The sequence below is a fragment of the Podarcis gaigeae genome (genome assembly GCF_964106915.1).
Source record: "Podarcis gaigeae genome assembly, chromosome: 13".
Classification (NCBI taxonomy): Eukaryota; Metazoa; Chordata; class Lepidosauria; order Squamata; family Lacertidae; genus Podarcis; species Podarcis gaigeae.
Genome location: NC_139689.1, coordinates 51,820,554 through 51,845,224, shown reverse-complemented (window position 1 = coordinate 51,845,224; position 24,671 = coordinate 51,820,554). Strand labels below are relative to the sequence as shown.

Here is a 24,671-nt window from a genome sequence, read left to right as displayed (position 1 = left end):
CACACACACATGCCCCAAATACTCTCCATTTCTTTGTATCTTTTTGTGGAGGCTGAAAAAACTACTGGTTGTTCCTTGCATTCATAAATATTTTATCCTTTATTTTTACTGAAAGTTTTGATACCAGCAAAGTGACCTTTTCCCTTTACAGGTCTTCTAGAGAAAGTCCCGAGGAACAGAAAACTGCCACGGAATGACACATGGAGTATTTAGGAAGAACTCCTCTTTCTTAAGCGAGCCTTGAGCTCAGGAGAGTCGTAGCCTTGGATCCCTTCTCCAGCTGTGCCTCCTGACAGCTTTCACTGATGCAGCATTCCCTGTTGAGCATCCCTGTTGACACACGTTGCCTTAGGTCACGCACATTTCCTTTGTAAGTGGAAGTGTCTGCTGCCTGTTGTTTGCTTATTACACAGACCTGGGATTTGGGTGCCTGGTTTGCCAAATAATTCCTCTTGAAAAGCCACACCTTGCATCAAGTTTTGTTGACTTGATTCCAGGTCGGAGCCTGTTGTAAATTCAAATTTGATATTAATATATTTTTGCTACCTGCATAATTAGATTCTAGGTGTTCAGTTCCCACAGCTTTTGCTCTTAGAATATTCTTGTCTCAAGGAGGTATAGCTATTAAACCATTAAAGTCTAGCACCTGCTAAAAGTTAAGTATAATTTTGTGCTGTTTTATGAAGGATGCCTTATTGCAACTTCATAGCCACCTTTTAATCAGCTATTAGTAAGACAGCAATAGTAGTCTTGTCAGGATGCTATATCAGTGGTGGCTATATAACAGACTTACAGAATTCTTTGCAGTATGGCTTGGGGTGGTGGTGGTTTAAAACAGCTTTGTAACTAAACTTTTTCATCTAATCTCAGTTCAAGCAAATTTCTCTACTGATGAAGCATAATCAGTACACTAAAGTAAAATCAGACAATGTACTCAAAATAATTTGTGCAAATTTATGAAGGTGCTGTAATATTTTTTAGGAAATGTAGCACTGGATTAATCTATCTAGCTCTTATTAGTGATGAAGAATAGGATGTTGTTTACATTGTATTTTTAAAGGTATTAACAGAGTAATGAATCAGGGTGGAAAGAGAAATCTGTTCTATAGATTCTCTGGGTATGTTACTGAGGAATGTGACTGTCAGCATCGAGTTTTTGTTGTTGTGTTTTTTTGGTTTTTTTTAAATGTCTGTGAGCTAAAGCGTATAGCACAGGAATGTTCCATGCTGGCTAAAGGTTTTTGACTTGAAATATTGATTTGTAAGCACCAAAGAAAATAATTGTGATCTGGTGGTTAAGAGGTGACAAGCTAAAGAAACTCAAAAATACTTGTTTAATGAATGGATACAAAGCACTTTTAATGGTTATACTTACTTAGAACAAAGTAAAACCATAATATCAAAGTGTCTGCTTCTACGTTTAGTCTTGAGTTCCTACACTAGTGCAGCCATTGCATGCATTTCATATCCATATAGCTTCCACTACATGAAATCTGTCAGCATCAGACTATATGGTAACTAAAGGGTTTGATCCTGTACACATTAGTGGTTATAAAAAAAAACCTTGTAATGGCAGTGTGCATCTTATGGACTATATTAGGACCAGTGGTTGGTTGGTTGGTTGGTTGGTTGGTTGGTTGGTTGGTTGGTTTTCATTTGAAGGTGTTATAAAAAACATCTGTTATGTTATGGGTTAAATCCAGTCAACTGCAGTTCAGTGCCTGCATGCAGAAGAAACCCCACAAGGTATAACGAAGGCCTCTTCTCTCGCTCCCCACCCGCAACACACACAGATGGGTGCAGATGCATCATGAAACTTGGCAGCTGCAGAGGACGTGAGGCCTAAACACACCTGCTTAATCCAGGAACGTCCTGAGTTCTCGTTCTCTAACTGAGTGGGGATGGCTATCTAGCTGGGACTTTGGGAGACACAACACAGGCCCTCCCATTCACCACAATGACCTTGTGTGGTATCTGTTCCTGCAGAGGGTGGAAGGAGGAAGCAGGACTCTGACCCTCCTGTAGCTGTGCCTCTACACTGCACTCCTTGTGGACTGGATTGAAACTTGTATGTGGAGAAGCTAAAATGAAAGCATCCATAAATACCTTGATGTGTTTGGGAAATGAATCCAGTCATTGGAAGAATTGAATATTTTAATGTCCGTATTTCACAAGTTGTAGGTACAAACTATCATGTGCCTGTTTTGAGACTACTTTTGTAAAGTTTGTTTTGAACACTGGAGTTTGTATTTATTTCTTGTCCTAGCAAGTTGAATCCTTCAGACTAGAAGGTTCTGAGGTCAAGTTAGCTCTTGCATACATTGAAATAAATGAGCACAATAGCCTTGTAGCTTTAAGAGTTATATTTCTTTCCATTGATGAAAAGGAACAGTTGACAATATCTGTGTCCGATTTAACATTGGCATTAATAAAAGATGAATGGAAATGCCATTACTGTGAACAGATGGCAGTGGAAATGTATATTTCAGTTTCGGGGTCTGTTTGGGGTACGGTTGTCCTTAAATAGGTTACTTATGAAAACCTGAAATAGCAGGTACCATATTAGATGAGACATTAGATGAGAGCTTTCATGCAGGAGGAAATACCTCTTCTACAATAGTCTCTGCCTTGACCCACACATAACATTATTTAAAAATAAAGTGTGCACTTTGTTTTCTTCAAAATTGTTCTTTATTTATATGCAAGATTGGTTTAACACTCAGTTATGATCCATTATGTTAAAGGAGGGGTCCATGGGTTACTAGCATGGCACAGGAGCTGTTTGTGTGGCCTCTCTTTCATCAGAGCAATGCATTCAACTTCAATATTATTGAAGTGGCATTTGCATCTGCCATGCAGAAGCAGCTCCCATGCCACTCTTGGAACGCGAATTGCCTTTGAGTATACCCTGCCTCCAGCTGGTTGTCCTGCCTGAGGCATATTCATGAGAAAATTCTGCCTAATTGCTTCAGCCGGCCTGTAGGAAATATTTGGCCACATTTGTTTTGGATTTTTAATGGTGAGCTCATATTAAAAGACTTCGTAATTTTTAAGAACTATGTTTATTTTCAGTTTGCCAAAATATTTTTCACAGGTAGCTTTTAATCAATGTCAGCAATACTAAAAGTGACAAGAATTGGATTTCAAATCCAGTAAACCACTTCCTAGCCACTTTGTTATTTTCCTAATACAGTTGTATCTTGGTTCTCGAATGAAATCTGTTCTAGAAGTCCATTCAACTTCCGAAAATGTTTGAAAACCAAGGCACAGCTTCTGATTGGCTGCAGGAGCTTCCTGCACTCAATCGAAAGCCGCATCAGACGTTCTGCTTCCAAAAAAAGTTCACAAACCGGAACACTCACTTCTGTGGTTGTGGCATTTGGGAGCTGAAATGTTCGACCCACAAGGCGTTCAAAATCCAAGGTACGACTGTAATTGTTTTTACCAGTCCGCATCCCCCCCCCCCCCACTTACCATTTAGAGAACTGCAGATTAGAGCAGGCATGCCCAAAATCCTTTTCGGGGGCCTAAAAAAAAAAAGCTAAACAACTTTGGGGTAAAATCATAAAAAAAAGCTTAACAACTTCAATTCTAAAAATAAAGGTCAAAAACTTTGGTTGGCCCCTACGGCCCCTTCACTTCATCAAATCTGGCCCTCTTTGAAAAAAGTTTGGACACTGCTGGATTCGAGAGACAGTGTCTCTAATAGATTTCCCTTCTAAAATCCAGGACTGCCCAAAGTCTGACGATTTTCCCTTCCTTTCAACATTTAAGAGTACCAATGGTTCATTGTGGCTTTCTGAGTGTATTTTATGGCTATAATAATAGTATTACATGGTCATCAGAATGCTGGAGAAACAAGTTAGCATTTCCAGTTACTAGGAAACTTACAGAGGTAACAAAAATACTTGGGGACCATTTCTATGGTGTAAATCTGTATGTTCCTTGTGTATACAACTGAGTTATGTTAAACCTTCAGATCACTTTAGTGGACCATCTTTACTATCATGTATCCTTGAAATTTTGAAGTTTTGTGACACCTGCGTGATGAAAGGAAGGAGTATTTTCTGAGGACATTAACTGTCAGACAAAATTCTTCTAACTAGTAATGCAGTCCAATGCATAACTACCAAAAGTAAGACCATTGAATGCAGCGAACTTCACTCCCTGATAAGTGGGCTTAGGATTGCAGACCAAATGAAGTGCTCTTATGGAATAGTGTCATAAAACCACATTTTCCAGCTAAAGTATTTTGGAATGTACTCTCACAATGTACGATGCTGGGTACTCAAACATTTTACCATCTTTATTATAACATTATTCGTGCTCTTGTCTGTAGCTGCCCATTACACTATGGAATTGGTTTGTTTCCCACTAAGCAGTTTGGGTTATTATGTTTTGCAGATACCAGAAATCAACTTTATGCCTGCTGCAAAGAAGCCCCTTTCAGTAGAGAACTATTGCATGGCATTAGGTATAACTAATTTTTTAAAAGGATATTGAAAATACTCTTAAGAATCCTGAATTTTAGATAGGAAGTAAAATGTTAAAATACTGACATTTTGAAACAGTGAAAACTACTTACGTTGTGAGACTGACTGGCTAGCTTACTAGTACCTCTTTTTACAGTGAAACTTTGAAAACCTTTATTTGCCTCAAGGTTAAAAACAATTAGCTCTTTTAAAGTGTTCTTAGTGTATTACAACTTAAATAAATTACATTAAATTTTGGAGACAGAACATGAGCAAATTTGCATTCAAGCTTTCAACAAAAAGATTGAACCATTTCTTTAGACTGCAGATTGTAGTTCTGACTGAAGACTACTTCACCCAAGATACTACTTTGGAAAAACTGTGTACACTGAAGCATATGCCAATGTGTTTCTCGTAATATGTGTGTGGAAGCCATAGTTTGTGGCAAATTTGTGCAACATTTATACAGGCAAAATGCACACGTAGTAGAAAAGCACATACATTTTTCACACAATATTGAGCACCCAGGAAAACAATCCTAATGTGTGTGAAGTTTTCTTTAAAAAAACTTACGTGAAGAAGCCCTAGTTTACTAAACCTCAAAATATAATCTCCCAGTTACTTTATTAAAGACACAGGGGTATCACATCATCAAAATGTGGGAAGACTTGTAGATAAAATTTCTACTCAGTTCATGCAAGTATATTAAAGCATAGTCATTGATTTCATTTCTGGTAGTAGAAGAATGAATGAAGCTGCTATTGGGGGGAAATGTTGGAGATTGGTGGCTTGGATGCCAAATGCACAAGACCATACCTAAAAATGCACATGACTTTCACTACTGGGAATATTTTATTTTTTGTAGTGTGACCTAGAGCATTTATGATAAGCTTTTATCATGGTATATATTTAATCTTCACACCTTTACAAATGATATTTTTCCAAATAAAATTCTACATTGAATGTCTAAAAACTATTGCAGGCTTGGTGTATTCTTTAAAAGTTTAAAGAATTTGGGTCTGACCCTACAATTGTTGCTATAAATGTTTAGGTAAGTTAGATGTTGACATTTCACTTGGAAACTTTATAGGTGTTTGGCTGCAACTCCCAGAGGGCTTTCCAGAGCCTTAAGGATAGCACTGCCCCACAGGACGGGCACAATCATGGTTCTCCCAGGAGAGAGACACTGCTGCTCTTTGAGACCAGCCCTTCCAAGTGGCAGGGTTTCTGGTGAGCTCTCTAGAACTTTTGTTTTTATTAAATAATCCACTCCACCCCGGGCTTATATTCAGCATCCCTGCTTGAGGATCACATTGACTTGGACCTCAGTGCAGTGATGGTCTGAGGTAGCCACTCCGCTTAGGGTCGGATTGCCCACCAACAAATGTGACAAGGAAACCAAGGACAGACCTTCACACTCAACCCAAGAAGATCATTTTGGGGCACCAGTTCCAAGCAGGCAGCAGAGAGCCCACCACCACCAGTCAACATAAGCTCTGCTGCAGCTGCTTTCAACCAGTTTCCTGGGACTCTTCCCAAAACAACCATTTCCCCCCAGCCCCAGGGGTATGTAGTCTACTGTTAGTGTACAGTGGTGCCCCGCAAGACGAAGGCCTCGCAAGACGAAAAACCCGCTAGACGAAAGGGTTTTCCGTTTTGGAGGCGCTTCGCAAAACGAATTTCCCTATGGGCTTGCTTCGCAAGAAGAAAGCCCATAGGGAAATCTCCGGGGACCTCTTTTAAATGCTAGCGGTGGGGAGCAAAGCCTTTCCCCCCCCTCCGGCCTTCAGAAGAGGTCCAGGAAGGCCGGCGGGGGCGAAAGGATTTGCTCCCCACCGCCAGCATTTTAAAAGCAGTCCGGGATAGCAGGGAAGCGCTTCCCGCTATCCCGGATGGCTTTTGAAGGCAGGCGGCGGGGGGGGGAGCAAAGACCTTCGCCCCCCACCGGCCTTCAGAAGAGGTCCAGGACCTCTTCTGAAGGCCGGTGGGGGGCGAAAGTCTTTGTCCCCCCTGCCTGCCTTCCCGGGGGCTTTTAAATCGCCCCGGGACAGCGGATAATTCCTCCACTGTCCCGGGGCGATTTTAAAATGCTGGCAGGCAGCAGCGCTGCCGCCCGCCAGCATTTTAAGATCACCCCAGACAGCGGAGACTTCTCCGCTCCCGGAGCGATTTTAAAATGCTGGTGGGCGGCAGCGAAGGCTTCGCGGGCAGCAGCGCTGCCGCCCGCCAGCATTTTAAGATCACCCCAGACAGCGGAGACTTCTCCGCTCCCGGGGCGATTTTAAAATGCTGGTGGGCGGCAGCGAAGCGCTGCTGCCCGCCAGCATTTTAAAATCGCCCTGGGAAGTCTCCGCTGTCCCAGGGGCTTTTAAAATGCTGGGGGACGGCAGCGAAGGCTTCGCTGCCGCCCGCCAGCATTTTAAGACCGCCCCGGGAAGGCAGGCGGGGGGGGGGGGAGCAAAGACTTTCGCCCCCCACCGGCCTTCAGAAGAGGTCGGGGGACAGACTGTCCCCGGACCTGGTCTGAAGGCGGTTTCCATAGGAACGCATTAATTGATTTTTAATGCATTCCTATGGAAAACCGTGCTTCGCAAGACGAAAAACTCGCAAGACGAAAAGACTTGCGGAACGAATTAATTTCGTCTTGCGAGGCACCACTGTACTGTTCAAATGCATACAGTGGTGCCTCGCAAGACGAAAAGAATCCGTTCCGTGAGTCTCTTTGTCTTGCAGTTTTTTCGTCTTGCGAAGCAAGCCCATTAGTGGCTTAGCGGATTAGCGCTATTAGCTAGCGGATCAGCTGATAAGCGGCTTAGCGGATCAGCTGTTTAGCAGCTTAGCGGATCAGCTGATAAGCGGCTTAGCGGATCAGCTGTTTAGCAGCTTAGTGGATCAGCTGATAAGCGGCTTAGCGGCTTGGGAAAAGGGGGGGGGGGAAACCCTGCAGGAACTCGCAAGACATTTTCGTCTTGCGAAGCAAGCCCATAGGAAATTTGTTTTGCAAAGCACCTCCAAAACGGAAAACCCATTCATCTAGCGGGTTTTCCGTCTTGCGAGGCATTCGTCTTGCGAGGCATTCGTCTTGCGGGGCACCACTGTATTTTGCATTCATTGCTTTTTCCTCTGGCTGAAAAAGATTCCCCACCCTTGAGTTAGAGCATGATGAAAACCAATGTATTGTACGGGGGCTCGGCAATTTAAGAACAACATGGGAAAACGCATTTTCTTAGCAGCTGCCTATTTTCCCCACCTGACAGAGCAATAGCACTGCCGTTCTAAGATCTGAGGCATATGTGGAAACTTCCCTCCATGTGAAAAGGTTGCCTCACCCTGCCAAATTTTTGGAAAGGCTCTCTTTTGAAGGTTTCAGAGTTGGGGGGATATAATGACAAGTCGGTAACAGTTTTTGTACATTATTTTATAAGTGTGTGTGCTTGATGCCGTCATCTGGGTTAAATTGGTAGCAACCTGCACTACTATTTTCTGTGCCCTCCACACGTCATCCTAAGTCCTGTACATATTAGAAGTGTGTACCTGATTTTCCTTGCTTGAAAGCAAAGCAATGGCTTTTCAATGGAGCATACTGTATGACTTAAGATAGCCAAAGATTATTTTCAAGGCAGCCTGTTTTGAACCCAATAAGTAGTGTTTATTTTACAACTGTCAGGAGCTATGCTTTTCACGTGCACTGTGTCAGGAAGATTTTGGGCATCACATGGCAGGACAAAGTCTGAAGCAAAGATGTGCTCTTCCAAGCCCACATTCCCAGCACGTTCACACTCTTGTCTCAGAAACCTCTGGCTTGGTAATGTCCGCAGAATGCAAGATGGAAGGATCTCCAAGGAGATGCTCTATAGGGAGATGGCTTCAGGCAACAAGCCTGTTGACAGACCAACTCTGTGCTACAAAGATGTCTGTAAATGTGACATGAAGGCTGACAACATCAACCCTGCTGTGGGAATCCCTTGAAGGCAACCACGGGTTTTTTATTTACAGCAGTGACCAGAGGAGAAATTAATGCTGGAAGGAGTGCAAAGAAATGCTGTGGTGCATCTGCGGCAGCACAGCCGAATGCCCCATCTGCCCCATATCGGTCTCTACAGCCACGGCAGGCGCTGTAACTCTAGATTTGACTTCATCTCCAAAGGTGCACGCCTCCCTGGTCTCCCAAGATGACAACAACAACTAAGTTAATATTGTTCTGATTTATTTATTGTACTTTTATTGCAGCTTTATTTTGTACTGTTTGCTGCTTTGGGCCAAACAGCAGTACAGTGGTACCTTGGGTTAAGTACTTAATTCGTTCTGGAGGTCGGTTCTTAACCTGAAACTGTTAACCTGAAGCACAACTTTAGCTAATGGGGCCTCCTCCTGCTGCTGCGCCGCTGGAACACGATTTCTCTTCTCATCCTGAAGCAAAGTTCTTAACCTGAAGCACTATTTCTGGGTTAGCGGAGTCTGTAACTTGAAGCGTATGTAACCCGAGGTACCACTGTATACAAATAAACCATAGAATAACTTGATCAGCTTCTGCAGCAAAACCTGGTGCCGTCTTCCTAATGACTCCAAAGTTAAAAAGAACAGTAACACAGAAAACTCATTAATTTAATGCGCTGTTTAAAGTTATTAGGTTGTGGAGCTAAGCAGCCTTAATTCAGAGAGGCACTGTCAACTTGCGTTTCATTCAATGTTACTGTTTTGCAAAGCAATCCTGAAGAACTGAAATGACGGCACTTTCTTCCCTTCCAAAAGAAACACTATCTTTAAAAATAGAAACATATACCCTGTTCTTAAACCACATGGCTTGAGTACAAATGTGGAAGATCTGGGCACCACAGTGAAAAATGTACAATGATCAAAAGGATTCCTCTGTCTACGATTATAGTGGGATGGGAGAGCTGAAAACAATGCCAAGATTTTTCACATTTGGCAACCAACGTGACCCTTTGGTTTCAGATAGTACATGGGTAGACAGTGAATTCTTTTCCAGCTCTCCCACCCCACAATTAAGGATGCTACTTTCCATACAGGGCAGCTATTTCTGCCTGTTCTGTCCATGTTTCTGTCACCAGCTGTGGTGAAGTAATTGTAATGGCAGTAATGTCGATTTCTTATCCGCCATAAGGTCCCTGGGCAGGTTATAACAAAGGACAGGAGTAGGGTTGGTCCAAAAAAATATATGTATCTCAGTTGTTAAAGGCCAGGAGAGTGAAACTACATAAATGGAAATTGCCTAATGAAATCACCAGGTGCACCTCTGTGGGGATGAAATTCTGCAATTTAGGGGCTGCCACGGAGTACCCCGAACCTCTGAGGGGGGTGGAACTGTATTTTTAATCTCTTGTTAGAAGCCACCCAGAGTGGCTGGGGAAACCCAGCCAGATGGACGAGGTATAAGTAATAAATTATTATTTATTATTATTATTATTACTACTCCAGAACTGGATTTAGGGTGGTACATGCGGTTACTATGCACAGGGCACTGAGCCAAGGTGGCGCAAAATTAGATCCATAATTGATAAACTGCATTTGGGAACACCAAATTTTGGCCTCGCTCAGGGCACCAGATTACTAAGGATTACCAAAGTCTGTCCCAACCCCTTTTACTGACCTTACCACCCTTCGGTAGGGAAGGAGGAAGTCATTTAGGGCTTTGAACACAAATAGGAGGACCTGGAATTGGGCCTGGAAACTAATTGTTGACCAGTGTTGCTCTTTTATATAAGTTCTAAATTATATGTTTAAAACAGAGGTTATATAAGTTCTAAGTAGACCCCCCCCCAGCCAGTAATATCCACATCTGATTATGTCACTGAGCAGGGCTGGTGAGAGTGCATAGAAGGAACTGCCATTGCCTTGTCTCCTTCATTTGGCTGGTGTTCAAGTTGCAATCTCACCAAATGTAATTGCCTTTGTTTGGCAAGGCAGTCTTTCCTCTTTTCCAGTCTAAGACAAATACACAGGTGACCCAGGGAATGTCTGAGTAAGAATTGGCTCCAGGTGAGAAGGCACAGGCCTTTTTGTAAATTATAGCTGACTCTTTTCTCTGCTGCTCTCATCCCATTGATGAGCTGCAAATACTTTAAAATAGGTATACCTGGCCAAGGAGTCTGCTCAGAAGTTCATAGGTTTGTCATTTCTGAGCATGTATTTGCAAGGCTGATCTAATGTATATAGGGGGTGTGGGTGTGGTGGAGTGCATGGCTGCAACATCTGCAGGAATATTTAAAGATGCAAGCACCATCTCCAGGTGAAAACCTGGCATACCTGCATGTCTAGCTCCTTTCCCTTCCATCCACTTACCCTCTGCATGTACCATTAAAATGCTTCTGTTTCCTCAATATTAAACTATCTTAAACGGGACATAGAGACCTTGTGTTCAGTCCAAGGTTAATAATCTATTCCTATTCCTTGGCAGCTAACAGTGACGTTTATGGCATTAGCCTAAATCTTATATACCATATATCAGTTACAGGTAGGTAGCCGTGTTGGTCTTCCAGTAGCACCTTAGAGACCAACTAAGTTTGTTAATGGTATGAGCTTTCGTGTGCATGCACACTTCTTCAGATATGAAGTTCAGATATCAGTTGTATGAGAGGCAGCTGTGCTTCCTGTAGGTATAAATACTGCAGCAGCAACATCCTTGAGCAAAAAGGCTAGCTGGTACCTCTTCCTGATTTGTAGTTGATCCTGTGTCCCGATGTTATTACTCTGTGTTTGATAGTGTTTGGTACAGAAATGCAGAGAGCATCATGGTGTCAGGATAAGTAAAACTACACATTATGGAGGGGGAGACATCTGTTCAGGGCTGCCATTTTTCAGCTGCTCTCTGTAATGTGTACTTCTGCTTTTATGTTTCTTTCCCAGGTTTCATCTTGCTGAAAAGTTGCAGTTATATGAATGATGGGAGTTCAATTCAGCTGATCTAGAAATAGGCTTGTAGACTGTAACTTGTCTCTGCAGCGTGTTGATGTTGAACTGTTCAGCATGTATTTATTATTTTGCAGGTTTTAAGTACAACAGGTTATGTAATAAATTTCCTGCTTCACAGGGATGGAAGTGAGAGTTACCTAGAGAAACTGATGGAGAAATCAGAGATTTTAAGGTGGCTTGGATGTGTCTCCCCCTCCTACCCACCCACCTCTCTCCCAAAAAATCCTAACAGTAGCTGCGACGATATGAGTCCCTGCTCTTTTATAATTCAGTTCATATTTAGTGCAAATTTGCAAGTGCAAATTCCAACACAACAGCAGTTCATACCTACTTTGAAGTTGGAAGGGAGAGAGTATTAGACCCTCTTGTGGGTTGGGATAGGACTGAAGCTGAGGGGGTAGTTTTACAACAGTGGTGGGCAGAAGCTAGATTAGATCTCTGAGTAGTTTGCAGGATATTGGCAAGAGCTTCCCATTCCCAATTGTTTAAGAATGGCTACAGCAAAATAAAGGTAAAGGTAAAGGTACCCCTGACCATTAAGTCCAGTCACAAATGACTCTGGAGTTGCGCCCTCATTTCGCTCTATAGGCCGAGTGAGCCGACGTTTGTCCACAGACAGCTTCTGGGTCATGTGGCCAGCATGACTAAGCCGCTTCTGGCGAACCAGAGCAGTGCACAGAAACGCTGTTTACCTTCCCGCTGGAGTGGTACCTATTTATCTACTTGCACTTTGACATGCTTTTGAACTGCTGGGTTGGCAGGAGCTGGGACCGAACAACGGGAGCTCACCCCGTTGCGGGGATACGAGCCGCCGACCTGATCGGCAAGTCCTAGGCTCTGTGGTTTAGACCACAGTGCCACCTGTGTCCCTACAACAAAATAGGCCCCCTAAATTACACAGCTTAAACAAAGTAAGTTTGCATTAACCCATAGTGGACATCTGTATGAAAGTTCAGAGTGGTTCTGGCACCAAACACAATTTCCCCAAAAGCAAGTGGCATGCCTCCTATGCAATTTTCCCAAGATCAGCTGCAAAAACAGACTTCTGTTGCCTTTCCTGGCTATTTTTCCACACAGCTTCTGTCAATACCTTAGATAAGTGAGTAAGGTTTGCAGACAACCAGACAAACTCAGATTGAAGACAAAAGAAAAGGTTGGCTTTTCATCTGATGAGGACAACACTATTTTTAAAAAGTTAGAATTGCCATGTTTAAGGGGGTTTCTAGTTTTATTATTTTCCAAGAATCAGAGTTTAAAATCCTAAATTAAAATAATGCATAAATCCAAAACTGGCTGAAAAAACATTCTCTAAAACAAAACAAAAATGGAGGGCTGTCCCTTCCAGCTATAAAAAAATCTCTTTGGTTCTCTAAATTGTTTCTTTTTTATTCCTTCACTTTCTGTGACTTCTGGACTTTTACCTTTCGTCGCTTATCGCCTTGATTTTATTTTGAGAAAACTGTGGTTAAAAACAGCTTTAAATAAATGAAACACAAAATGGTCTGCTACTATCATTAACATGCCTCTAGGGTCAGCTGCTCATTGTTTCTGCAAGACAGTGAGAGACATTCTACATCCTTTAAAAAACACCATGCAGCCTGCTGGGAGCCATTTGTGACCCAAATTATCCAAAGTTATTGAGCTAATGAAAGAAATACTGCAGCTATAGGCTAGAACAGCAGGGCCATTGTAAACTTGTTTTAATGAACCAGTTTCTGTTGAATATACTGATGGAAGTAGTTTAAAAGGGTTGAAATAATCCCTAACAGAAAAGTCAACACTTGCAAAATGAACAACTTTGTTCTGAAAGTTCAAGACTCCAGAATGATCCCCATCTAGCACTCTCTAGCAACAAAAACATGGCACAACTGGCAAATCAAATCCTTTATTGAGCAACAACCAGGATAGAGTGGATCCTGGAAAATAAACACAAGCGCATAAGATTGCCAACTGGTCCCTCTGTTGGGCTTGTGTGTCTTGGACAATGGCTCAACAGTAGCAGCTGCTGTGCCCCTCATGGCATCAGTTGTAGGGCAGGACCAGTTTCACCTGTTGCATTGCTGACAGAGCACACAATGGTCGAAAAGCCTGTCTGGAGCAAGCAGATGACCGACTCTGTTGAAGAATAGACACCACAGTTGTTGGTCAAGGAGTTTCTTCTCTGGTCACCATGGAGTGGGACATGGCCTGGATCCTGCAGCTGTGGGAACAGCCTACAGAGAGCCAGAGAAGACACAAGGCAGAGAGCAACAGGCAGCAGGTGGAGCTGCCATACTCACACTCTTTCTGTGGGCATGAAGCTGCCCCATTAGTGGACACAAATAAGTATGTCCCTGTAATTCAAGGCTGGGGAGTCTATAGCCCCACAGATGTTCCTGGCCTATAACTCTCTGACCATGATCACACTGACTGGGGCTGAGGGGAGTTGAGTCCAAGAACATCAGCAGCTTTTATTATTGTTTCCATTTATGGACTGCGTAATCTCACAAAGACATTGAAGTCATTTGCAACAGATGCACACACAAAGTGCAAAAAAGACATGTCAGGTGATTCATATAACAAAATATAGTAATAGCCACAAACATAATAAAAAATAAAAAAAACAGAGTACTAGAAAGCAATATAACATTTCAATCAACACAACATACTTACAATCACTCACCCAATTTCACTTGCCATCCATTCAACACAACCGCTGCAACCATTCACTACCTCAAACATTTGCACTCATATGTAAACCATTCACACTCTACAATATTGCCAAACACACACATAAAAGGTGTTCTCCAAATCCTTGGAGCACTTGTGGACTTGTGCCCCACACCCCCAGGACTATGTAACACTCCTCTCCCATCTCATGTAGAGGCCCAGATCTATATCAGAGCATGCTCTCACTCTGGAGTGATAGAACTATTTACACCCCCTCACTCCCAGCTACATAATCATAAACCCACTACACTTCACAGTGGGGAGGAGTTGCGGTGGACCACGTAGCCACCCAATCACTTCTGGGGGTGGGGGACGAAGTCCCATGTCACCCGGGGGTTCCCGGCCATGTAATCAACCAGCCAGCTAATCCGCTAGCTGGGGAGGCATGGCTGGACCCCATTCAAACCGAGGCCTGAACTGGAGAGCTTCCTCTTGGCTCACTTCCTCATCGATGGGGCTCCCCCTACCTGTGGTTGACCCTTACAGGACTCCCTGCGTGACGGGCAGGAGTCAGATATAGTCGGGTCAATTCCAATGCCTACTGCTCTCATTCTGTAACCAATAAAGTTGTGGCCTAAATTTGCCCAATACCTTTAACCTAATATCCGTGTCCTTGTGTCTTATTCATCAACAAGGGGGTGTTTTCAGGGTCTGGACATGCAACATGCATGGCACTACACAACCTTGATGTCTGATCCACAGTCAGCGCTGGTGGCAAATTTGAACATCAACCTTGCATTCAAGGGGCCACAGATTCAAGTTGTTGCAGCCAACCAGGTGCCAGGCTCTTCTCCTCCACCAGTGACTTGGCCAGCACCATCTAAGGCTCCACTGATGTCTCATTCGCCAGTACATCATGCTTGGGCTGTTCACCCTTAGCTGAGAGACGCAAGGTGAGAACCTGTTCGCTCTTGCCCTTCAGCTGGTGCCAGGAGCTCTTGCCCTGGCCAGGTGAAATGACTGGCAAGAGCTGATCCCCTTGGGGAGGTGAAAAGGAGCTACAAGCACCACTCGCTAGTCAGCAGCCCAGCTGATATCTTTATACAGTGGTACCTCGGGTTAAGAACTTAATTTGTTCTGGAGGTCCGTTCTTAACCTGAGGTACCACTTTAGCTAATGGGGACTCCCGCTGTCTTCACGCCACCAGAGCACAACTTCTATTCTCATCCTGAAGCAAAGTTCTTAACCCGAGGTACTATTTCTGGGTTAGCGGAGTCTGTAACCTGAAGTATCTGTAACCCGAGGTACCACTGTACAGCATTCTGAGCACAGAGACCGGGGCCACATTTTTACTGATAAAAAGGTTTTTCATTAATTACTTTCACAAATTGGCTTAGAACTGAACAAACTGCACCTCACTCTCCATAACCCTGCACAACCAGCCTGGGCAAATTGCTGTGTTGTTACAAGAAATGGTCTGTCTCCAGCCTGTGTGGCATAAATTTGCTGTTTCAATCCAGAAGTAAATTCTCTGACCTGTAGTTCACTCCCCCCCCCCTTATATATTTGTATTGTGGTAACTATATATAAACACACACAGACTAAACTCTGAGAAGTTGAGGTCTGCCACTTTTAACCTTCTCACATATGCCAGGAGTTCCATTATCTCCCTGAGATACATCCCATATTCTATCTTGTTCCTTTCATCAGAAAATGGATTCTGAACTGAACTGAAGATGTGAGGAAAGATCATTCTCTCCAGTGACCTTTCTCCCTCCCGTGGTCACTGGGGATTTCTGCAGAGCTACACAAGCAAAGTAATATTTCACTGAAGGGCACAGTAACCAGTAGCAACTGCAGTTTTAGCAGCAGAATCTTAAACATCTCATAAAAACCGAGTGAATCTAGGTTACTGATAGCTGTGAGTTAAAAAGTATTTCTCAACAGAGGGAAGCAACTGTGTCTTCATTCTTTTTCCCTCAGCAGCCTCTCTGTGCCCTACCTTATCTTACTTATCTCTTACCTCTTATCTCAAACTCTGTGCTATCTTGGAACCAATAACTTTCTGATGAGCTTTTGCTGCTAGTAAATGCTAACTGATTGAGAAAATAAGAACTGGATTGCTCAGATTAATCCTCTACTATTGTATTTTAGAACTGAAGTGTGGCTGGACCAACTTAGGCCACCAAACAAGCAAAACACCACAATGTCACTAAACAGTCATGTCTTCCCATAAAGACTTATGGGAGCTGTAGTTTAAGGTGTTAGGCAACCCCGATCCAGCCATGCAGACACTTGATGCTGCCTCTGATCATAGCCTGCCCTTCATCAGCACCAGTGCCAAGGTGAAGTGCAGCAGAAAATAAATTAATCAGTAAAATAAGAAAGCAGTGGCAGCCACAACATCAAGAATCCTTTCACCTGCTTATGTGCCATGAACAGCGGTGCCAACTTGAATAAAATATTGGGGAAGCCCACATTAGCCCTGCCTCACGTAAACGATCACAAGACGTGGCCCATGAACACCATTTGTTTGTTTGTTTTAAATATTTTTATTAAGATTTTTAAACATAAATACAAATATAATGAACAATATAACACATATCATAACATATTTTCTTCACTTCTTTTGACTTCCTCACGTCTCCCGCTCCCACTTGCATCATTGTCAATTCTTGCCCGCAATTTACCATCTTGTTTACATACTTATGTCCCATTCATTTAAAAAATAATCTAATATTTCTCCCAAAGGTTTATGATTTTTCCTCAATCTCACTTAGCATCCTAATTGCATCTAATTTAGTGGTGGTCAATTATTTATGATCTAGCCTCCATCTTAACATTCAACCAAATTACAATACTTTTTTAAATAAATCTTAAATTTCTTCCAATCTTCTTCAACCTTCTCTTCTCCCAGGTCTCGGATTCTGCCGGTCATCTCAGCTAATTCCATATAGTCTATCAGTTGCATCTGCCACTCTTCCAGTGTGGGTAGATCTTGAGTTTTCCAATGCTTAGCGATGAGTATCCTTGCTGCCGTTGTTGCATACATAAAAAATGTTCGGTCCTTCTTTAACACCTTCTGGCCGACAATACCCAAAAGGAAGGCCTCTGGTTTCTTAGTAAAGGTATACCTAAATACCTTTTTCAGCTCATTATATATCATTTCCCAGAAGGCCTTCACTCTAGGGCAGGTCCACCAGAGGTGAAAGAATGTTCCATCATTTTCTTTACATTTCCAACATTTGTTATCAGACAAATGGTATATTTTGGCAAGTTTAACTGGGGTCATGTACCATCTATATATCATTTTCACCACATTTTCCTTCAAAGCATTACATGCAGTGAAGTTCAGCCCGTTGGTCCACAACCTTTCCCAGTCCTCAAACATGATATTATGTCCAATGTCCTGTGCCCACTTTATCATAGCCGATTTAACCATTTCGTCTTGTGTATTCCATTTTAACAGCAAGTTATACATTCTTGAAAGTACCTTAGTCTTAGGTTCTAACAGTTCTGTTTCCAATTTCGATTTCTCCACCTGGAACCCTAACTTTTTGTCATTTTTTAAAACTTCTTTAATCTGAGCGTAATGTAACCAGTCTCGCACTTTGTCCTTCATTTTCTCCAAACTCTGCAATTTCCAATTGTCTCCATCTTTTTCTAATATTTCCCAATATTTTGGCCATTTGGCCTCCATATTGGGTCTTTTTCAGGCCTTAGCTTCCAGCGGTGAAAGCCACCTTGGAGTTTTATTTTCCAATAAGTCTTTATATTTTGTCCAGACATTAAACACTGCTTTTCTGACAATATGGTTCTTGTCTTGTGGTATGACAAGGTTAAGCACATGAACACCATTTGAATGGCAATGCCCATCAACTTGGGAGAAGTGGCCCCTTCAAATATTTTATTGGGAGGAGGGGTGCAAAGGGACCTCAACCCCTAGGAGTTCACTCCCACGGCCACGAGTGTTGCCATCATCTTCCAGTCATGCCCATCTGCATTCCACATAGGATAATCAAGTTCAAGGCACCAGCACTTAAACCTGCTGTTAGCCAACATCCCTTGCATGGTCCTCAGTTTCTGCAGTGTGAGGGATGGAGAACAACAACTCTCTATTCATACCATTCATTATTTTGCAATCCTCTTATCATGCCATCCCTTTGTGCAGTGCAACACGTCATGCATCTGGGAAACATTTATCACTTATTTTTGCATGCATTTTACTTCTACACTTTACAGACTTCCTGTTGTACTTTGACATTATTTACTGAAAGATGTTACAAAAGGGAAACAAAATTGGTATTTAGAACTGATGTAATGAAGTGTACGGTCAGGGTTACATTGCCTCTTCTTGTCAAAGTAAGTGGAAACAGAGCAGCCTGGACTGTGTGCAGGGAGACCTGTCAAAACAGCTGCCAATTAGCTGTTTTTCCAGGGCAGAGGGCACAGAATGGCTAATCAGTTAAATTTTAGTATTTTTGAAAAGACTCAGTAGGAGCATATGCAGCTATTGAATTAGAGAGCATCTGTATTAATCAGCGTCCATTTTAATCACAAATGATTCTTCATCCAACTGGGGTGACACATGTAGCAGTATCTAAGTGCTGTTAAATAAGATTTGGCATTTAATTGTTTTGTTCATTTTATTTCGGATTTGTTTTGTTTTGTTTGATGGTCTGTTTCTCTGTATGCTGCTACAGCCTTTGATTAAAGCAGTTGAAAATGGTTGACTAGTGTGGTGGTAGTGGTTAAGAGTGGTAGTCTTGCAATCTGGTGAACTGGGTTCACGTCTCTGCTCCTCCACATGCAGCTGCTGGGTGACCTTGGGCCAGTCACACTTCTTTGAAGTCTCTCAGCCCCACTCACCTCACAGAGTGTTTGTTGTGGGGGAGGAAGGGAAAGGAGAATGTGAGCCGCTTTGAGACTCCTTAGGGGAGTGAAAGGCAGAATATCAAATTCAAACTCTTCTTCTTCTTCTTCTTCTTCTTCTTCTTCTTCTTCTTCTTCTTCTAGGAAGTCCTATTTGAGCAGTTAATGTCTATGTACATAAAACATGGGAGCAGCCCAAACAGCCCTTCTTGTCCCCTGTGACCACTGCGCATATGGAGGAACAGAATAATCCGTCCATTTCAGTTTCTCATTTTTGCAATCAGTTCTCCACAATTCCACATTACAATTCTGATTTTTTTCCAAATAAAGTTTTCTTGAAAATTCACCAGCGTTTTTAGTGTGAATTTATCCAGTTACATGCTGTTTCTGAGGCAAACCACCCCAATAAAATGCATTTTTGTATGCTAATTTCACTAAGAGAACCATTTTTTGCATGCACTTACCCTGAATATCCACACATGATTTAGCTGGAGGAATGTGTTGCAAAAACTGCATATTTTGAAGGAATTATAGTTGTTATATTGCTGCAGGAAGTGTGAATTAGGGAGCATTACATTAAAATATGAACTGTGCTCAATTTCTACCCATCCGTAGTGTGCAGCATGGGCGTTTGTAGGGCAGGGTTGCCATACTGTATTTCAAAAAGTGAAAATCCAGACAAAAAAGTTGTTGAGCATTTTTTTAGTTTTGCCCAAAATTGTATGGCAACCCAATGTAGGCTCTTGAAGACCCCATAAAAGGTTCTTGAAGCCAAGTCATGTGGGAATCCAGACCCCGAGGAAGCCTTCCTGGGTACAATTGTGTCCACAGAGCCCCCCTACCTGCAGATATCCTGGTAAGAGTGCAGAACGTGTGTGTGGGGGGGGGGGCTCAGTGTGACTCTGCTCTTTGCCTCCATGTTTATAAATGTGGGAGCTAACCAGAACAGGACTGGAGGCAAATATGAAAACATTTATTCTCTTTACACCCCCAATTTATATAGAAGTAAAGACCCAAGCTTTTACTTTCCTTCTTCCTACCTCTATGAAGAAAAAGAACAACTTGGTGGTTAACAGTGGCATAGCGTGGGTTGTCAGCACCCGGGGCAAGGGAAGTTATTTGCGCCCCCTAACCCGTGGATTTGCGCCCCCCCCAACCAGTGGATTTGCGCCCCCTAACCCTAATCCCCAGATGTTGCACCCGGTGCGGCCAGCCCCCCTTGCAACCCCCACGCTACGCCACTGGTGGTTAATGTAGATTGCAACTTTTGGGGATCCTTCTTTGAGAGGTTTCTTTTTTACTTTTCTTTTTCGATAACATTTTATTGATTTTCCAAATATAACAAAATGGGGGGGGGGAACAGGGAGGGAAATCTTAACCAAATTAAACCATAATTTTCTGGTCAACTTCCCTCCACTCCCCCTCTTGGTTCCATTATAATATACTTGTCTTATATACAACAATCCAATTTTAAAATCTTATTCATCTTATTACAAGTGACTTTTAAAAGCTATACTAATGTAAGAATCTATACACAAAGCTTTAAAAATATGCATTGAGCAGTTGGCCTATTTTTGTAATAATCTGTCCTGCGTAGTTCAGTAATGAGAAGGAGAGAGGTTTCAATAATTTTGAAAGCTTTTGTAAGTAACAAGGTAATTCCTTCTTGTCACGGTTTGTACAGCTGATGGTTATCTTGACGTGAGCTCTGTTTCACTGCAGGTAGTTAACAATTCAGCACCCCGTTCTCTTTAGGAGCAGAGCAAGATGAATGAGGCTTGTTGAGATATAAGAGAATGGAAAGAAACCTGGGAATAAGGAGTCACTTGAGTTTCCCGTGATCTGAATCAGGAAAGTGTGTGTTTATCACCTCTTTCCATCATTTATTAAGACCACCCCCTTAAAACCACTTACTCTCATCCCATTAATCATTGCACTGAAGAAGTTTTCTGGGGGCTCTGCAGCTGCATTGGTTGTTTTCACATTATTCTTAGAAATGTATTTTTGTACCATATAGTTTTAAAATGGTTTTTACTGTATGTTGTATGCTGTTCAGATAACTTTACTTATCAGATGGCTAATATATTCACAGCGAATCAATCTATCTGTCCACCTGCCCAGTTCAGTGTAAAATGTAATTAGCACCAACAGAGGGCAGTCGTATACTAAAATATGAAAGGTTAGTAGTTAACACTGTCCCTACATCAGAAGGAAAGGTTACTTAACTCAATGTACTTTAGAACTTTTCAGAGTCTTAAATGGAAAGATCTGTTGTGCAAGGCAAAAATGCTGTTGGTTTCTCACAGAGCCTGCTTCCCTCCCTGACACCAGAGCATGAATAAAGACAGCCATTTTTCAGGGAAGTTAACTTATTTCAGCTTTTGTGCTCATAATTACTTGGTAAGCAAGTCATCTGCACTGGTCTGCCAAGTGACGAAAAGAATTTTCCTACACCCCATGCCTTATCATACAGGAATGCTGAGAAGTGGTCAAATTCTCTTCTTCACTTGGCAGTCCTACCCAATGGAAGATTAGATCTTTGCGAATTATTCTCCACATTTACGAGCGTCGTTACAACTCTTTACGGGATATATTCTGCCTGAACGGCAACCCCAGATTACTTCAGCGGCAACCCCAAATTGCTTCAGCTGCAGGAGGAATAATGAACTCATACCTCAACCTTCTTATTTCCAAAACTATTCAGAAACAAGAACAAATCCAGTGTCTCATTATTGTTTTCCCACAAGTATAAATCAAAGCACTTTAAGTCTCTCTCACACATTCTGTGATTTACTGAGTCAATATTTTCCTCAATTATTACAGCAGCCAAGCAGTACTTTGTAGACAGTGTTATGGATTTCATTAATTTGCATTTGTTTGCCTGTTTATGGTACAGATAATAACTCAGTACAGATCAAACATAAGCTATCAGATTCTCCACCCCAGTGTTTAATTGACACTCATCAGGGTTCATAATTCTTCCACAGATCAAGATCTCGTCTCAAAGAACCTGGTAGTATTCGTCATATGGGTCCACAGGTCTCTCTCAGCCTTAGAGAGGGTGTAGGAAGAAAGAATGAATAATAAGAAAATGGACCTTAATTTACATATCCTGAAACCAGAATGCATACAATACACTCTGATAGCCGGAAACAGACTGGCACTGAAGGCGAGGTTGTCAGCTAGCCTAGAGCCGTGGCAGTAATTTGAATAAAAATCTAAATTTGATAAACCCAAGCTTTAAATAAGCATTTTTTCACTTTTTCCTTGTCAGCAATGTGAAAAGTGTTGCCAGGTACATAGGGGCTGGGGGGGGGGCATTTGGCCTGAGGATTTTCACAAGGCAGAATTTTATGAATTAGGGAAATAAGATGACAAGGGACAGTTCAAAAAGCACAGCCCTTGCTGAGGGGGGATGTGTCAAGATATGCATAAACAATGTGGCCACAGGAAAATAAAATTTTAGAGAGAGAACAAGAATTGGGCAGAATGTTCTTACCTAAGCTTAACATCACACCCCCACCCCACCCCACCCCACCCACCCCTCTGTGTGTGTGTGTTTAATGCATTTTCATAATTTCTTAGTGATGTAAAGCAGTGGCTGAATATCTTGTTCAGAAAAGCTGCACTGTCATTTGCTATCGCTATGTACCGAATGTGGTAAGGAAAAACCACATTTTCCATAACAATTCTCTGCAAATGGCAGCAATTTCTTTTATAATAGCCGAATACATGACTATGATCTTTCAATGCACCAGCACTCTGGTGCCAATAACCTGGTATTTTTCAGTCCAACCAGTAAAACCACAATCTGGAAGGCCACGTATTGCTGTTTGACAAGCCACTGAGCTGCAGAACCATATTTTTTATCTGCCCTTGCCCTGCAGTGTCCCAGACCATCCAGACTCACTCTTTGCCTATGACCCACCAAATTCTGCTAAGCTCAGCCCTGATGTGCCCGTTTCCAACCCAGTTGGAGCTGCAGTTTTCACTGCCTGAAGAATAATACAGTGCAAAGGCCAAGTAAATTCCTGGATTGACAGAAGTGGCAAAATATGTTACACATTCACTTGGCTTATGGCTGCTTTCACACTATTGTTCATCTCAGGACTGCAGCCTTTTGCTCACTCTCTTTTTACAGCTCCATCCCTCCAATCTTTGGTCATTTCTTTTGGAAGCCCATTTATTCTCGCTCCCTTTTTTAAAGGCACACTGCAAGCCCAGCTGGTGCAAATCACTTTGGCAATGCCATTTTGTCCCTCCCTCCGTTCCTTCTTGCAGGTTCCCCACAGGCATATGGTTGGCCGCTGTGAGAACTGGATTGGTAACTGGCCGGATCCTGCAGGCTCTTCTTCTGGTTTTAGATGAAGTCTCTCATGCTAACCTTAATATATGATCCCCCCCCCCATGGCACTCCCTTCTGGCAATTCAACAAAAGGGTAGCTGAAGATTGCACTGCATGCCAAAATAAAAAGACAGAGACGGTAGGCAGCTACTTGCATGCAGCTTGTGCAACACCAAAACTTGTGTACAGCAGATTAACTTTTACAGCTTAACAGAGGTAATAAATAATGTTGAGGTGATGTGGTTTTCCAACATGTTTCTGTACTACGTTTCTGGCTTCTTCATGTATTCTATCTCAAAGTACTCATGAATTTAGAACACTATGTGATATGAATCTTCATACTCTGGCCATTAAACACTTACCATTTAATTTTTCCTCAGTTACAGTGAATGAACGAATGAATGAATGAAACTTTACTTGCATCAGCCGTCGGCCATAGCAACAAAAAGCATTGCAATATACACAGAACAAAATAAAAGTCGGTTATATAAAAGACAGTTTAGGGTCCTAAATCAGCAGTCAAATAGTGGACCTTATTCTGATTGCCCCAGCTGGAAACCTGGCAACCTTTGCAGCCATCTGCTCCTCTTGATCTGCCAGAAGAACACTGTGGCAGTGGTTGGGCGACCCAGAATGGTCAGTAAAAGAGGCCTAATAATCTTGTTCCTCAAGTCTTTGTGAAGAGTGCACGCGAGGAGGGCATGCGCCACTGATTTGGTGCTGCCATCTCCACAGGGACGTAAGTGTTTTTCGTATGGTATCTGTTGGAATTGTCCCTCAGGAACAGCCAATGACAGTACATTCAGTCTTGCGAGGGTAAAGGCGCATCTATATTTTAGGCTTGCTAGATTATACGAATAGGGTGCCAGAAAGTCAAAGTGGAAGGATGGCAAATAGTCACACCATGGGCAAAATTTCCTTATTGTGGCCAAGTTGTTCTGATGCTTGATGTTGTTTAGGCGTTGGCAAATTAGACTGTTTGCTTTGCTATAACCCACGGTGAATAGCTGTGGTGGGGATAAACCACAAGAGTGAAGTTTTTGGTTACAGTAAAGTATCCAACAATAGGCTCACCCTCTTCTGAGGCACTATTGCACACAGACAACCATGGCCTCCTCACTTCCCCCAATCCAATGCAATGGAAGGATCCAGCTTGATCGAACTCCAGGGTGGCTAAATAAGAGAATAACTATCCCATATGTCTGCCATTCCTCACAAGGCTGGTAAGCTCTTTTGGCTGCTCCAAGTGGGGAGGGGGGCTCAGCATTTTGCCGGGTCAGAGATTCAAGTAGGAAGATGTGCAAATACGCCACAAGCTAATTGCATTAATAATAATAATAATAATAATAATAATAATAATAATAATAATATATCCCACCCATCTGGGCAGCTTTTAACAA

At 42.4% G+C, this 24,671-nt stretch overlaps 2 protein-coding genes across 3 annotated transcripts in view; both read left to right on the top strand.

Annotated features, from left to right (window-relative positions):
- Positions 1-5,445, top strand: part of TMEM245 (transmembrane protein 245) — a 58,101-nt gene extending 52,656 nt beyond the window's left edge. For both annotated transcript variants that reach the window (XM_083709268.1, XM_083709267.1), the window contains one exon: positions 152-5,445. In XM_083709268.1, the coding sequence (XP_083565394.1) occupies positions 152-197 (46 nt within the window). In that variant the 3' untranslated portion in view covers positions 198-5,445. The remainder of the gene's footprint in view (positions 1-151) is intronic.
- The window catches only part of COBL (cordon-bleu WH2 repeat protein), a 1,088,462-nt gene that overhangs the window by 275,033 nt on the left and 788,758 nt on the right, over positions 1-24,671 (top strand). The window lies entirely within an intron of this gene.